Source organism: Mirounga angustirostris, unplaced genomic scaffold (genome assembly GCF_029215605.1).
Source record: "Mirounga angustirostris isolate CCGP_5_RB_7025 unplaced genomic scaffold, mMirAng1.0.hap1 SCAF_5, whole genome shotgun sequence".
Classification (NCBI taxonomy): Eukaryota; Metazoa; Chordata; class Mammalia; order Carnivora; family Phocidae; genus Mirounga; species Mirounga angustirostris.
Genome location: NW_026991713.1, coordinates 24274627 through 24292194, shown reverse-complemented (window position 1 = coordinate 24292194; position 17568 = coordinate 24274627). Strand labels below are relative to the sequence as shown.

Here is a 17568-nt window from a genome sequence, read left to right as displayed (position 1 = left end):
CCAGCACCTTTAAGTGTAAGGTTCGCTTGTGTATTTGAGACTTTTCTAGTTTCTTGAGAAAGGCTTGTATTGCTATGTACTTCCCTCTTAGGACCGCCTTTGCTGCATCCCAAAAGTTCTGAACAGTTGTGTTTTCATTTTTATTTGTTTCCATGAATTTTTAAAATTCTTCTTTAATTCCCTGGTGGACCCATTCATTCTTTAGGATTCTCTTTAATCTCCAAGTATTTGAGTTCCTTCCAAATTTCCTCTTGTGAGTCAGTTCAAGTTTCAAAACATTGTGGTCTGAAAATATGCAGGGAATAATTTCAGTCTTTTGATACTGGTTAAGACCTGATTTGTGACCCAGTATGTGATCTGTTCTGGAGAATGTTCCATGTGCACTCGAGAAGAATGTGTATTCTGTTGCTTTAGGATGAAATGCTCTATATCTGTGAAATCCATCTGATCCAGTGTGTCATTCAAAGCCCTTGTTTCCTTGTTGATCTTCTCTTTGATGATCTGTCCATTGCTGTGAGTGGGGTGTTAAAGTCCCCTACTATTATTGTATTATTATCAATGAATTTCTTTAATTGTATTATTAATTGGTTGATATAATTGGCTGCTCCCAAGTTAGGAGCATAAATATTTATAATTGTTAGATTTTTTTTTTTAAAGATTTTATTCATTTATTTGACAGAGAGAGACACAGCGAGAGAGGGAACACAAGCAGGGGGAGTGGGAGAGGAAGAAGCAGGCTCCCCACTGAGCAGGGAGCCCGATGCAGGGCTTGATCCCAGGACCTGGGATCATGACCTGAGCCGAAGGCAGACGCTTAACGACAGAGCCACCAGGGGCCCCTATAATTGTTAGATCTTGTTGGATAGACCCTTTAAGTATGATATAGTGTCCCTCTTCATCCCTTACTATAGTCTTTGGTTTAAAATCTAATTTGTATGATATAAGGATTGCTACCACAGCTTTCTTTTGATGTCCATTAGCATGATAAATGGTTCTCTACCCCCTCACTTTCAATCTGGAGGTGTCTTTGGGTCTAAAATGAGTCTCTTGTTGACAGCATATGGATGGGTCTTGCTTTTTTATCCAATCTGATACCCTGTGTCTTTTGATTGGAGCATTTAGCACATTTACATTCAGAGTAACTGTTGAAATATATGAATATAGTGCCATTGTATTATCTTTAAAGTCACTGTTTCTGTATATTGTCTCTGTTCCTTTCTGGTCTATGTTACTCTTGGGCTCTCTCTTCCCTTACAGGATCCCCTTTAATATTTTTTTTTTTAAAGATTTTTTAATTTATTTGACAGAGAAAGACACAGCGAGAGAGGGAACACAAGCAGGGGGAGTGGGAGAGGGAGAAGCAGGCTTCCCGCGGAGCAGGGAGCCCGATGCGGGGCTCGATCCCAGGACCCTGGGACCACGACCTGAGTTGAAGGCAGACGCTTAATGACTGAGCCACCCAGGCGCCCCACCCCTTTAATATTTCTTGTAGGGCTTGTTTAGTGATCACAAATTCTTTTAGTTTGTTTGCCCTGGAAGCTTTTTCTCTTTTCTTCCATTCTGAATGAGAGCCTTGCTGGATAAAGTGTTCATGGCTGCATGTTTTTCTCCTTTAGTACCCTGAGTATATCATGCCAGCCCTTTTTGGCCTGGTAGGTCTCTGTACCAATCCTCCCCAGGGAAAGAGGGGGGAAAATCTCACCAGGTCTCTGCTGTTCACTGGGCCCCTGCTCTGGGAGCGGTTGCCCAATCCTGTGTGCACCCGTGCCGCTCCTCCCAGGGAGGGAGGAGGGCCACTCCTCTTGCTGGGCCCCTGCTTGGACAGGCGGTCCCTGATCTTGCCACGATTCACAGTTTATTGCAACAGCTAGCTGAGAGCCCACTCCAGGGCTCACTAATTGTAGTCGGCTTCCTTGATCCAATGCCTGGGACCTCTGCCACACTCTGGCACCCTTGTTCTTTCTGTGACCCTGGGAATCCTGAGACCAACTGTCCCACTTACAATTCTGCCCCACTTCACCACCTGCGCACCTTTCAGGCAGGGACGTTCCTCACAGGAGCAGACTTCTAGAAGTTCTGATTTTGCATTCCATTGTTATATCACTTTTCGGCAGCCAGCTTATAGAGGTTCCCTCCCACTGTGGTTTATCTTCTGATATATCCCCTCAGATTCACTTCTCCACACCTCCTAGCTTGCAAAAAGTGGCCACTTCTCCATTTGTAGAATTGCAGCGATACTTTCCTTAGCACTCGGGTTGAATTCACAGGTGTTCAGAATGATTTGATAGATATTTAGCTGAATTCAAGGTCAAGGGACCAGACGAATTGAGCGTCCCCTACTCTTCTGCCATCTTCCCTCTCCATCTATAACTTAAATATTTTTCACGTCCTCAGGCATACTGTGGCAAATAGAAGAGAGTTTGTCATTATAGATTTGTTTGAATTTTTATCTATTAATGAAAAAAAGATGACATATGAGAGGAAGCAATAATTTTACAAATAGATAGTTACCCTTTAATGTTTAGAAAATATTTCCTTTCTTGGACACAAATCTAATTGTAATGGCACTCTCCTTTTCCTTCTTCAGTTTTGCAGACTCCAACTATTAGCAAACACATATCTACCAAAGGTCCAGAAAAGCTAAAACAACCTAGAAGCATTGACTGTTTTACAGGTAATTAAAATTGGGATAAACTGTTTTAAAACAGTTTCAGAAACTGTTTAAACGTTTCTGAAAACTTTTAAAGATAGTTTTCGTGTTTCCCTTTTGATAAAATGTTTGTTTTCTGTTTCAGAATTGAATGTAATGAATAAAATAAGGAAGAATAAGCTATCCAAAGCAATTTACTTGATGCAGAAAGCTCTTCTAATATTTGAGAAAGATGCGGCCTCTACATCTTCACACAACCTTTTGATGGTAACAACATGCCATTCCTTTTTTTAGGCCTGACATATAACCTTTGTTAAATGAATGATTTAGTTCACTTTGCTAAAAATAATGTGTTGCCCTTAACATTAGATTATGAACTTTCAGGTTCCCTATATCTAGTCTTCTCTTTGAGTAGAACAGTTTTGAGCCAGGGGCACTAATCTATATTACTAGTCCCGTACTCTCCTGAAATGAGAGAGCCTCTTTCTGTAGGGACAACTTACATTGGAAGCCAAATAAAATCAGAAGGATTAAAAATGAGGGAAACTATAGAACTTACGTGACACTATGTTTAGTATAATGCATTCCTTACAATGGAATTAAGATACTTCAAGTCCATTGACTCAGAGGCCTTCTCTCAGATGGATATTGCTAATTTATATTTTACTCTCCCTGGAAATTGTTCTGTCTTCTTACCGATTCATTGTATGTTGATTTTAGAATTTAAATTCTTGAGGGTAATCACATTTCAAGCTAGAGGATTTTTAAAACTTTGTGTGTATTACCCATAAAAATTTGATGGTATTGGCTGAGTGAATGGCACATGGTGAAGTAGAGAATAATGCTACAAGTAGTTTAGCTGATAAGAGAAAGAAAAACGTAGGTCAAAGCTAGGGAGAGGATACAGAGTTTAAGAAGAGTTTAAGAGAAAAAGTTCCACATATTTATATAATGAGTATGAAGAGCCAGAAGAAAAGAGAGAAATTGAAGATATGAGAGGGGTTAATAATAGAGCACAGTCCTATTAGAACAGGGAAGGAGATGAGTTTGAAAACATAGATAAAGTGATTCATCTTCAGTGGAGGGTAGGCTACTGGGCAGACTCCTCATCCTCTGATACAAAAGGGAAGGAGGAACAGATCAATGTAGATTTGAGTAAGTCTATTGGTGTGGCGGCAGAGAGTTGAGTTTATGCCTTTTATGTCAATCATCTGATAAAGTAGGAGGCAAGGATATCTGCCAACAATGGAGAGCAAGGGTGGACAGTTGGACTGAGGAGAGAAAAGATAGAGTGGAGTGGAATGGATGAGGAATGGATAAGGGAGCTGACAAGGAAGTTGAAGAACTGGCCAGCACAAAGTTCTAGCTAAAGTTGAAGACCATGAATTTATACTGGGCCCCATCTGCATGGTGGTATGGCATTACCCTGGTGTAGTATTTTTAGTAGCTGTGACAGCAGAATATTTGTGACAGCAGAGATTTGTACAGGGCTAGATTTTTACAAATGAAAGTATGGGTTAAAAGTTCTTAATAAAAATGGGTACAGATTGAATAGAGAGGGAAGTGATACCTTCATGGTATTTAAAGACTTGGTGAGCATGGAAATGTCAAGAAACTGGACATCTCTTTGAGGTCAGGGACCAGAAAATCAGAATCTGAGAGAGCTGGAAGGATAAGTGTTTGAGGTCAGAAAGTAAGATATTGGAATTTAAGATTTCTGATATGTAGCACTTTCTGATCATCTGTCCATTACTTCATTCATCCAACAAATGTTTTTGAGTACTTATGATCCATTCAGCAAATATTTATTGTACATCGACTGTGTGTCGGGTATTATGCTGAGTACAGGGGATAAAAACAAACAAAAACAAAAATCCTTTATTCAACAAATATTGATGGATTGCCTTCTTTTTGTGGTCCCTGCCTTCAAGATAAATCCAGTTTGTGGGAACATAGACAAGTAAGTAGGTAATTATGGGTTACTGTCATAGATACTTTTTTTTTTAAAGATTTTTTTTATTTATTTGACAATGAAAGAGAGCACAGCAGGGGGAATGGCAGGCGGAGGGAGAGGGAGAGAAGCAGGCTTCCTGCTGAGCAGGGACACCGATGTGGGACTCGATCCCAGGACCCCGGGATCATTACCTGAGCCAAAGGCAGTTGCTTAATCAACTGAGCCACCCAGGCGCCCAGTGTCATAGATACTTTAACTGCAAGAATTCCAGGGGAATTTAGCAGAGGAGTACCTAATCAAACAGTGGGTAATATGTAAGGAAACTTCCAGAAAAGAAATCATGAGGTTGAATACTGATAGGCAGGAGTAGCCAGAGAAAGAGGAAGAAAAGGGTGAAAAGGACTTTATAGGAAGAGAAAACAACATGTACAAAGTTCCTGAAGCTAGAAGGGTCATAGAGTTCTTGTGGTCCTCTAGGTCATTCAGTGTCATAGAGGCACAGATGAAATGGCAAAGGGGAGAGGGGGCTGTTGGGAGAAGAGGGTAAGAAGTGAGACCAGAGAGGAAGTCTGAGGATTTTGGGTGGACAGATGATATTAATGTTCAAGGTTGGGAAGTCTGTCCTGGCAGTAATAGGGAAGAGCCTTATTATAATTGAAATTCCAGCATTTGAATGAAGGAGTTTGATGATGGTGTTGGACAGTCTCAAGGCCAAGTGGTGACTGATCTTTGTTGGAAGACTTTGGTGTGTGTTCAGATCCATTTTCTCAACAGATGCTTCTGTGGCCACTTGCTACAGTCTAGTGCTTGGAGGATACTAATACTTCAGTCCTACTTATATGTCAAATAAAACTTATCTTTCTTTTTTAGAACTGTTCTCTCAGGAGTAATCTTGTGGCCTGTCAGAGCTGGAGAGAATAAAACCTTAGGGATTTTCCTTTTTGTTTTATTGTGACTCAGTCTGGTCCTTATCCTGTCGTAATATGCTTATTCCTGTTAGGCCTCTGTCTTCCTACCACTGACACTGGGGGGTCACACTGGAGATGTGACAAGACTACAGTTTTTACATCTTTTTCTTCTCTTTCTTAAATGAAACTATTTTATTTTATTTTATTTTTTAAAATTTTTTTTTAAAGATTTTATTTATTTATTTGAGAGAGAGAGAATGAGAGACAGAGCACGAGAGGGAAGAGGGTCAGAGGGAGAAGCAGACCCCCGCTGAGCAGGGACCCCGATGTGGGACTCGATCCCGGGACTCCAGGATCATGACCTGAGCTGAAGGCAGTCGCTTAACCAACTGAGCCACCCAGGCGCCCTTAAATGAAACTATTTTAACTTAAGAAAAATTGTAAGTATAATGTCCTCTTAGGATAGACTTATGAGATGCATGTAGAGGCTCTATTTTTTATGGGGCGTCCTCCCCAAGGATTTTCACCAACTAGGCACACATGGAATATTTATTTAGAAGTCCTGAAACCTTCTTTGGCCACCTCTGCTCCTCAGCAGTAGTTTTTTTATCCAAGTGTTAAGGCTTAATGATCAGTCCTTAGGGTACTCTCGTAAACAATGATGTTATGGCTCAAATAATTGCCAAACTTTCTTTCTTTAAAGAAGACAAATAAATTTCTTTCCCCTGGCAATCATTTTCTACTGGGGTATATTACAGAATGTTTTACATTATCATGATCTTGTAATAAAATTATCCCCAAATCAGTAACTGATGCATCACCTTGTACCATAAAAAGGTTTAAAAAGCCTGGATCTTTTCAGAACTTTTAAATAATTCATACCCTGTTTTAGTTTTTCAAAAGTTTCCTGACCTTGTGGAGCTGTATAATCTCATCAGGTGTCCGTTTTATTCCTAATCAGTTAAAAGTGAACCAACTTGTTGCCAGGACTGAGGTACAAACCTTTGATAATAGCTTGTTAGCTTTCTAAATGAAATGACTGGTCTTTTAAAAAAATTATTATTATAGGCATTTTACCCCCCATTTTCCTGTCTTGGTATTGGACTTCTGGAAGTCCATGTTGGCTTTTTACACAATATATCACAGATTTACTTTAATGGATTGCACTTGGAACTAGTCTCAGACGTCCCTGATCTACTTCTGATCAAATAGAGCACTGGTCGTGTGGCTTATGGTCATTGCTCTTAGTCCACTTCAGTCTCCCAGCCAGACATTCAGTCTCTGTGCAGATGGGATTTCCTATTGGGAAGAGGCAGGAATATTCCTCAATCCAAGGTAAGTGTTACAAGGGCAGGGTTTTATATTGCTGTTTTCTGTCCAGCACCCATTTCCCCTTCCAAATATCACCTTTTGAGGAATTCCTCCTTCCCTTTTAGATGTAGTCGGGTGGGACTTTTCAGGGGCTTTCTTCTCTGCTAGCCAGTCAGAGGACTAGTGACGTGAGGGAAGCCAATTTGGACCTCCCTTCTTGGAATTAGATCTTGAGTGGAGGGATAAAAAGACTAAAACTAGTTGACATTTCATTCTTTCCAATGCTTGTGTACTGATCAGACTATTATGGTTCTGTTCTGTAGACCCTCTTACCTCTTTGCACCTGCTGTGGTCCTGGCATGGTTTTCCTATTGCTCCTGGTTCAAAGAGCCCCAGCTGATGCATCTAGTTTTCTCCTAATTCTATTTGTTGAAACTTAAACAAATTGGTAGTTGAGATGACTTTGGCAGTTCCAAAATCCAGTCATATTGCTTCAACTCTAAGAAAAGGAGCATTATGAATTAACAGATTATTTTTTGTAATTGACACAATCTAATTTTATGGTCGTATTTTGGAACCAGAACTAATGAAGAAGCCCAGACCACTCGAAGTTCTAATAACTCCTGACTTTACTATTTCTCAAATTTCTACCTTCATGTCTCCTAAATACCACTCTATTAACTAGGTTAGCTGTAATTGGATTACTAAGTATAATTATTTTTCCTATTTTATAGCATTTTAGTCAAATCAGTTCTATTTGCTTTTCGGGGAAGAATATATGTGAATCATTTTTTCCCCCCAGAGATCTTATCAGTCCTTTTTTTTTTTTTTTAAAGATTTTATTTATTTATTTGAGAGAGAGAGAATGAGAGAGAGCACATGAGAGGGGGGAGGGTCAGAGGGAGAAGCAGACTCCCTGCCGAGCAGGAAGCCCGATGTGGGACTCGATCCCGGGACTCCAGGATCATGACCTGAGCCGAAGGCAGTTGCTTAGCCAACTGAGCCACCCAGGCGCCCTTATCAGTCCTTTTTAATTGTTCTATGCTGAAGTCTTCCTCATAAAGAGCAAACCCTTTCTGATTCTGACCCCCTCCCATGAGGTCATGTTTTGCCCTTTTAGACTTCAAAGTACTGACAAGATTTTAGCTAATTTCCATTTCAGGTTTTAAGGTTATTTCAGGAAACCATCCAGGTTGCCTTTCCGTGCTTCTTTTTAACTTAGGTTTGTATTAATAAGACAAAATACATAGTGGTTAGGAGGATAGGGTTTTGGATTAGAGTTTTGGTTTTGCCACTGACTAGCTGTATGACCAAGGTCAAGTTACTTATGCTCTCTTAAGTTTTAATTTCTTCATATGTAAAATGGGAGTTCTTGGGAAGATTCAAGGAAATGATGCATATAAAATGCTTAGCATTTGGCACAGAATAAGCAGTCAATAAATGTTAGCCATTATTATTATTACTACTACTCTGTTTCCCACTTTAAGCATTCTGGAACATTCTGTTTTATCATATCAGAACTATTTTTTGGTGCTCTAAATATATTTTCATTTATCAAGCTATACATTTCTTTTTGTGTTTTCTCTTAGATTGATCTTATAAGTAGTATATTTTATTCTCAGCAATCAAAAAATATTCCTTGCCAGGATTCTTGGATATGACTTAACCTACTTTTCATCTCCTTCTGAAATGTACATAATAGTGCTGAGAATTCAGAATATACCTCAGGAGGTCTACTAGACAAGTAGTAAATATGGCACTTTATCTTTCCAGTCTTATGATAGTTTTTTATGGATAGTTGTTAATCATGACCTTGAAGATTGTCTTATATCTTTCCCTAAGTGTCTTGCTGCACTGTGGATGTTAAGCTGTTGTCCAATGTATTTAATGTTAATCTGTCCTCATAAGCACTGAATAACTTCTAAAAAGAGGCAGGTTTGTTTCTCTAATGGAAACTATAGGCAGAGAGATTTACATTCAGACAGTAGTACTTTGGACTTTAGTACTGTTGTTTTCTGGAAATAAAACAATATGTTTTGGTGGACACATTAGACAATGTGTTGGACATATTATAGGCAACAGTGATGTCCATATATACATATATATATTTTTTTAAGATTTTATTTATTTATTTGACAGAGAGTGAGAGAGCACAAGCAGGGGAAGCAGCAGGCAGAGGGAGAGAGAGAAGCAGGCTCCCTGCTGAAGAGAGAGCCCGATGCGGGACTTGATCCCAGGACCCTGGGATCATGACCTGAGCCGAAGGCAGTCGCTCAACCGACTGAGCCACCCAGGCACCCCAGTGATGTCCATATTGATAACACTTTCTCTCTTTTTTAAAAAGATTTTATTTATTTATTTATTTATTTATTTATTTATTTATTTATTTATTTATTTGATGGAGAGAGAGAGCGCGCACAAGCGGGGGAGGAGCAGAGGGAGAGGGACAAGCAGACTCTGCGTATAGCACAGAGCCTGATTCAGGGGTCAATCGCACGACCCTGAAATCATGACCTGAGCTGAAATCAAGAGTTGGACTCTTAACCAACTGAGCCACCCAGGCACCTCACACTTTTCTCTTTTCACAGTTGAATAGAGCTGGTTTCATGGGAATTTCTCTTTCTTGAGGTTTTGAGGCTAATTTTCTGGTGATATTTCCTCCTTCTATTTGAGGAACCTGCTTTAAAAAGCCCTAATCACTTTCTTTGTAAAAAATTGATATATGATTGACATATAACATTATATTAATTTCAGGTACACAATGTAATTATTTTGTATTTGTATATATTGCTAAATGATCACCACAGTAAATTTTATTAACTTATATATCTGTCATCAGTTACAAAATTTTTTTTCTTGTGATGAGAACTTTTCAGATTTACTCTCTAGGAACTTTCAAATAAGCAATACAATATTACTAACTATAGTCACTAGCCTGTATATTATATCCCCATGAGTTATTCATTTTATAACTGAAAATTTGTACCTTTTGACCCTCTTCACCCATTTTGCCCTACCTCCCACCCCCAACCTCTGGCAACCACGAGTCTGTTTTCTGTATCTATCTACTTTTTTTTTTTAAGATTTTATTTATTTATTTGTTTGTTTGAGAGAGAGAGCACAAGCAGGTGGAGTGGCAGGCAGAGGGAGAAGCAGGCCCCCCACTGAGCAGGGAGCCCAATGCGGGGCCCAATCCCAGGACCTTGAGATCATGACCTGAGCCGAAGGCAGATGCCCAACTGACTGAGCCACCCAGGTGCCCCTATCTCCTTGTTTTCTTTTTTTTTTTTTTTTTTAAGATTCCATATATGCATGACATCATATAGTATTTGTCTTTCTCTGTCTTATTTCACTTAACATAATGCCCTCAGGGTCCACCCATGTTGTCAGAAAAGGCAAGATTTCATTCTTTTTCTATGGCTAGATAACATTCATATATATGTGAATTGTATGTTCATATATATATATATGAGTTATATATTCACATATGTATGAATTGCATATTCATATGTAAGAATTGCATATTCATATATTGCAATTCACATATATATATGAATTGTATATTCATATATATAACATGGCTATTGTAAATAATGCTGCAGTAACATGGGGGTGCAGATATTTTTCTAATTAGTATACTAATCACTTTCTTATAAATAGAATGCTTTTAGCAGCTCAGTGATTTGGCTAAGTTTGGATTTTCTAACTAGCATTAGGTTTTACCTTGAGTCCAATTTTTATAGAATTTATCTGATTGACATAAATCAAGGACTGTGTTTTAGACTTTTGTTACCTTTCATTTAAAAATTTAGTACTTTTAGGGATGCCTGGGTGGCTCGGTCGGTTGAGTGTCTGCCTTCAGCTCGGGTCATGATCCAGGGTCCTGGGATCAAGTCCTGCACTGGGCTCCTTGCTCAGTGGGGAGCCTGCTTCTCCCTTGCCTGCTCTGCCTGCCGCTCCCCCTGCTTGTGTTATCTCTCTGACAAATAAATAAATAAGTAAAATCTTAAAAAAATTTAGTACTTTTATTAATCTGTTTCAAATTGGGCCATGAAATCTGAGTTAGGGGGTTAAAATTAATCAAGACTCAATCAGAACATTTAATTAATTAATTAATTTACTTTCCAATCAGAATATTTTAAACATACTGTCTTAAAATGCATTATAGATCATCCTCATCTGTCAAAATTTCATGTATTTCATTAAGAACACGTTTATTGAACCTAAAGAGATAAAGTACTGTCCTTGTGCCACCAAGATGCTCATATTGTGTAATACGTGCTAAAACGAAGAGTGGAAAATGAAGAGAATAAGTACCTAAATGTGTGGGACTTCTTTGGGAGGATTCAGAGATGATGTTTGAGTAGATCTTTTTTTTTTTTTTTAAAGATTTTATTTATTTGACACAGAGAGAGAGACAGCGAGAGCAGGAACACAAGTAGGGGGAGTGGGAGAAGGAGAAGCAGGCTTCCCGCTGAGCAGGGAGCCCGATGCGGGGCTCGATCCCAGGACCCTGGAATCATGACCTGAGCTGAACGCAGACACTTAATGACTGAGCCACCCAGGCGCCCCTGTTTGAGTGGATCTTGAAGCACAGAAAAGGATGTAAAACCCTTTAGGAAAAGGAAATTTCATGGGAAAAGCTCTGAGGCATGACAAGCATAGCTTCTCAGGGAATGAATGACTTTTTTTTTTTTTTTTATGGTTTTGGAGGTTAGGTTGGATAGGCAGTAGCTCTGGGAGAAAAGAGTAGAGAGGGAGATAAAGGTAGCAAGTATTAATTGTGATCAGAATACCAAGCCTATGGCGGAGTTAGCACTGTAACAAGTATAGGAGGAACCATTGAAGGGCTAGAAGACTGGAGGTTGAGGAGACTAGAGACTGAGAGAAAGGGGAGGAGGCTGATTAAATCATCTCAGTCAGTGGTCCCCAGTCCCTGGTGTACTTCAGAAGTACCCTCAACAGTTGTTTAATAATACAGATGCTTAAGCCCCACCCCTGGAGATTTTTACTAAATAGGTTCAGAGTGGGGTTGGACTATCTAATTTTTAAACAAGTTTCATAGATGATACTGAATAACAGCCAGGTTTGAGAAATATCTTTGTGATAACCCATGGCAGAAAGCAGGAAGTTTAAAAAAAAAAAAAATCTCAGTTGAATTCGTGGATATGCAGAGAGAAGCTGCTAGAATCAAGTCAGAAGATGCTAGTGTCTGACTGGTTCACTAGAGTATGAACTGCCGAGGCAAATTTTGGGAGTAAGTGTAGAAAGCCCAGGGCAGTTGGCCAGTCAGTTGAGATAGGATCAGAGGCAGTCTGTGTTAATATTAGGGCCAGCAAACCAATGCTGCTGGTGCATTTTTTAGGCTGCATACATAATCCAGAGGAGGGAAACTTTCAAGGCATTGGTCTCTTCCCTTGTGTTGCATAATTTTTCCTTAGGCTGATTTCACCTGTTCTTATGCAGCCTAAAATATCTTGGTCTCCAGACTGTGACGCAAATGAAGTCACATTAACATTTAATGTTCAAAATATAATAGCTTTCTTCTACCTTCTGTTCAAGTAGGAATTTCTTAAAAATTTCCCACAGTTGTCTGGGGAATCTACTTACCTTTTCTGCTCAGGCTTCTTCCTCATTTCAATTCTGGCCTCTTACTAAGCTCCTACCTGTTGTTGCCTTTCAAGGGAACCCTGCTCTGTGGGCCCATCTGTCCTCTCAGGGAGCCAAATCTGGTCTGTCATCTCTGGTAGAGGGTGGAAAGGTGAATGAGCCTCTGCCCAGCCCTGTGCGTGTTGTGTCCTCTGGGTTGACTAGGCACTGCTGATGCCTTGACTCATAGTGTTTTATGACACAGCTCCTTCAACATCTTTCTTTCCATCCGTTTTCTCCATTTTTTTCTCAGTTTGATTGAATGAGTGAAAAAGTGGAGATGATAAGGGATAACAGATGCCATTCTATGCTCCTTGGTTGAGTCATTCATTCAATGATTCAAGTTATACTGAGCACCATGTGTCTATAAATTAGCTTTAGAGTCTAAACAGTTAAGGTTTTTGGCATGTAGGCCCTAGAAACATGGTTACCATATAATACATCCCTTCTCACATGAAGAAACGATTGTCCTATGCAAATGGCTAAGATTTTTTAACTGTAACGCCAAAAAAAAATTTCAAGGTCTCCTGGCACAGAACAAGCAGAATTAAAAAACCCATTTATTATTATAGATACATTTTAATCACAACTAATGATTTTAGACCTGAATGTCAACCATTTCCTATAAAAATAAAAATGAGTTAATTCTGATCTCAATTTAGGTCAATCTTTATTTTAGAAAAAAATGTATGATACTAGAGTTTTATAATCTACACTCCCAAAGGGAACTGGTTTACTCACTCAACTTTAAATATCACTTTGAGGCAAATGACTCACGGAAAGTCTTACCCTTTCTTTTGAACTCAAGTCCAGATCTCCAAATGGAAGCTTTGAACTTAGCATGTCTTCTGCGGAGGAAACAGCACAGGTTTTTCTAAGAGAGTGAAATGTATTTGAAGTTTGGTAGACAGACATTTGTCTTCTCGTTCTCAGGATTTCTTTTCTTAAATTTATTAAATTGGCTAGAACTTCCAGAATAAAAAGGAATAGTGGCATTATGTCTCCTGGATTTTTTTTTTTTTAAAGATTTTATTTTTATTTATTTGAGAGAGAGAATGAGATAGAGAGAGAGAGATCATGAGGGTCAGAAGGAGAAGCAGACTCCCTGCTGAGCAGGGAGCCGGATGCGGGACTCGATCCTGGGACTCCAGGATCATGACCTGAGCCGAAGGCAGTCGCCTAACCAACTGAGCCACCCAGGCGCCCATGTCTCCTGGATTTTATTGATCATTCTTTTAGTGTTTCACTATTAGCCATAATTTTGACTTTTGGCTAAAATTAATATTTTTCTCATGCTAAAGAAAGAGCTTTCCTAGTTTATTGAGGCTTGCACTCCCTCCCCCCAGCTTTACTGAGGCATAATTGGCGAATAAAATTGTAATATATTTCAAATGTACAACATGATGATTTGATATATGTAGGCAGTAGTCTCCTCTTAGCTGTGGTTTAGCTTTCTGTGGTTTCAGTTACCCGCAGTCAACCACAGTCTGGAAGCAGATGGATTTTCCTTTTGACATATCATCAGAAGGTCAGTAGTAGCCTAAAGCTACGTCACAGTGCCTACGTCATTCCCCTCACTTCATCTCATCATGTAGACCTTTTATCTGCTCACATCATGATTCACAAGAAGAGGGTGAGTGCATCACAACAAGATATCTTGAGAGAGACCACATTTACATAACTTTCATTACAATATATTGTTATAATTGTTCTATTTTATTATTAGCTATTGTTAATCCCTGCTATGTCTAATTTATAAATTAAATTTTATTGTATGTATGTATGAGAAAACACATAGTATATATAGGGTTTAATACCATCTGTGGCTTCAGGCATCTTGGAATGTATCCTTGTGGATAAGCAGGGACTACTGTACATTATGAAATAATTACCACAAGCAGCTTAATTAACACATTTATCACATCATATAGTTACCTTTTAAAAATTTTTTATTTAAATTCAATTTAATTAATATGTAGTGTATTTTTAGTTTCAGAGGTAGAATTTAGTGATTCATCAGTTGCATATAACACCAGTGCTCACTACGTCAAGTGCCCTCCTTAATGTCCATCACCCAGTTACCTCATCCCCCCACCCCCACCACCCCTCCAGCAACCCTCAGGTTGTTTCCTATAGTTAAGAGTCTCTTACGGTATGTCTCCCTCTCTGATTTTGTCTTATTTTATTTTTCCTTCCCTTCCCCTATGTTCATTTTGTTTCTTAAATTCCACATATGAGTGAAATCATATGATATTTGTCTTTCTCTGATTAACTTATTTCGCTTAGCATAATACCCTCTAGTTCCATCCACGTTGTTGCAAATGGCAAGATTTCATTCTTTTTGATGGCTAAGTTACTTTTTTTTTTTTTGAGTGAGACACTTAAGATCTGTTTCTTAGCAAATTTCAAGTACACTGTTTTTAAGTGTAGTCACCATGCTGTACAATAGATCTTCAGAACTTTATAACTGGAAGCTTGTGCCCCTTGATCAAGATCTCCCCATTCCCCTCCCCATCCGCTTGCCCTCGGCAACCACCATGTTACTTTCTGTTTCTATGAGTTTTACTTTTACTTTTTTTAGATTACACATATACATGATACCATATAGTATTTCTCTTTCTCCATCTGGCTCATTTCACTTAGCATAATGTCCTCAAGGTCATACATGTTGTCCCAAATGTCAGGGTTTCCTTCTTTTCTAAGGCTGAATAATATTATAATATTATATGTGTGACACATTTTCTTTATCTATTCATCTATCAGAAGACACTTAGAATTGTTTTCATATCTTGGCTGTTGTGAATAATGCTGCAATGTACACAGGAGTGCAGATGTCTCTTTGAGATAATGATTTCATTTCCTTTGGATAAATACCCAGAAGTGGGATTGCTGGATCATATGATAGTTCTATTTTTAATTTTTTGAGCAACCTCCATACTGTTTATGGTTTTGGTTGTACCAGTTCACATCCTTACTAACATTGTACAAGTATTCTCTTTTCTCCACATCCTCACCAACATTTGTTATCATTTGTCTTTTTGATAATAAACATCCTAACAGGTGTGAGGTGATATCTCATGGTGGTTTTGATTTGCATTTCCCTGTGATGTTGATCATCTTTTCATGTACCTGTTGGCCATTTGAATGTCTTTTTTAGAAAAGTGTCTATTCTGGTTTTTTGCCCATTTTTAAATCATTTGATTGATTGCTATTGAGTTAAGAGTTACTTATATATTTCGGATATCAAGCCCTTATTGAATGTATTGTTTACAGATATTTTCTTCCAATTCCATAGGTTGCCTTTTCATTTTGTTGACTTTTTCCTATGCTGTGCAGAAGCTTTTTAGCTTATTTATTTTTGTTTTTGTTGCCTATACTTCTGTTGTAGGATCCAAAAAATGGTTGCCAAAACCAATGTCAAGGAACTTTTCCTTTATGCTTTTTTCTAGGGTTTTATGGTTTCAGGTCTTATGTTTAAGTCTCTAATGCATTTTGAGTTGATTTTTTTTTTTTTAAGATTTTATTTATTTATTTGACAGAGAGAGACACAGCGAGAGAGGGAACACAAGCAGGGGGAGTGGGAGAGGGGAGAAGCAGGCTTCCTGCCGAGTAGAAAGCCTGATGTGGGGTCGATCCCAGGATCCTGGGATCATGACCTGAGCTGAAGGCAGCCACTTAACGACTGAGCCACCCAGGTGCCCCTTGAGTTGATTTTTGTGTACAGTAAGATAAGGGTCTGATTTCATTCTTTTGAATATGGATATCCACTTTTCCCAGCACCATTTATTAAAGAGACTATCCTTTCCTCATTGTATATTCTTGGTGACTTTGTCAAAAATTAGTTGACCATATTTCTTTTTTTCTTTTAATTTTATTTTATTATGTTATGTTAATTACCATACATTACATCATTAGTTTTTGATGTAGTGTTCCATGATTCATTGTTCGTGTGTAACACCCAGTGCTCCATGCAGTACGTGCCCTCTTTAATACCCATCACCAGGCCAACCCATCCCCCCATCCCCCTCCCCTCTAGAACCCTCAGTTTGTTTCTCAGAGTCCATAGTCTCTCATGGTTCATCTCCCCCTCCGATTCCCCCCCTTCATTTTTCCCTTCCTGCTATCGTCTTCTTTTTTTTTTTTTTTTTAACATATAATGTATTATTTGTTTCAGAGGTACAGGTCTGTGATTCAACAGTCTTACACAATTCACAGCACTCACCACAGCACATACCCTCCCCAGTGTCTATCACCCAGTCACCCCATCCCTCCCACCCCCCACCACTCCAGCAACCCTCAGTTTATTTCCTGAGATTAAGAATTCCTCATATCAGTGAGATCATATGATACATGTCTTTCTCTGATTGGCTCATTTTGCTTAGCATAATACCCTCCAGTTCCAGCCACATCATTGCAAATGGCAAGATTTCATTCCTTTTGATGGCTGCATAATATTCCATTGTGTGTGTGTGTGTGTGTGTGTGTGTATACACACCACATCTTCTTTATCCATTCATCAGTCGATGGACATCTTGGCTCTTTCCACAGTTTGGCTATTGTGAACATTGCTGCTATAAACATTGGGGTGCACGTACCCCTTCAGATCCCTACATTTGTATCTTTGGGGTAAATAGTAGTGCAATTGCTGGGTCATAGGGTAGCTCTATTTTCAACTTTTTGAGGAACCTCCATACTGTTTTCCAGAGTGGCTGCACCAGCTTGCATTCCCACCAACACTGTAGGAGGGTTCCCCTTTCTCCGCATCCCTGCCAATATCTGTCATTTCCTGACTTGTTAATTTTAGCCATTCTGACTGGTGTGAGGTGGTATCTCATTGAGGTTTTGATTTGGATTTCCCTGATGCCGAGCGATGTTGAGCACTTTTTCATGTGTCTGTTGGCCATTTGGATGTCCTCTTTGCAGAAATGTCTGTTCATGTCTTCTGCCCATTTCTTGATTGGATCATTTGTTCTTTGGGTTTTGAGTTTGATAAGTTCTTTATAGATTTTGGATACTAGCCCTTTATCTGAGGTGTCATTTGCAAATATCTTCTCCCATTCTGTCAGTTGTCTTTTGGTTTTGTTGGCTGTTTCCTT

At 39.0% G+C, this 17568-nt stretch overlaps 1 protein-coding gene across 1 annotated transcript in view; it reads left to right on the top strand.

Annotated features, from left to right (window-relative positions):
- The window catches only part of CFAP54 (cilia and flagella associated protein 54), a 295241-nt gene that overhangs the window by 63728 nt on the left and 213945 nt on the right, over positions 1-17568 (top strand). The window contains exons 18-19 of the mRNA XM_064590760.1: positions 2588-2674; positions 2796-2917. Coding sequence (XP_064446830.1) covers positions 2588-2674; positions 2796-2917 — 209 coding nt within the window. The remainder of the gene's footprint in view (positions 1-2587; positions 2675-2795; positions 2918-17568) is intronic.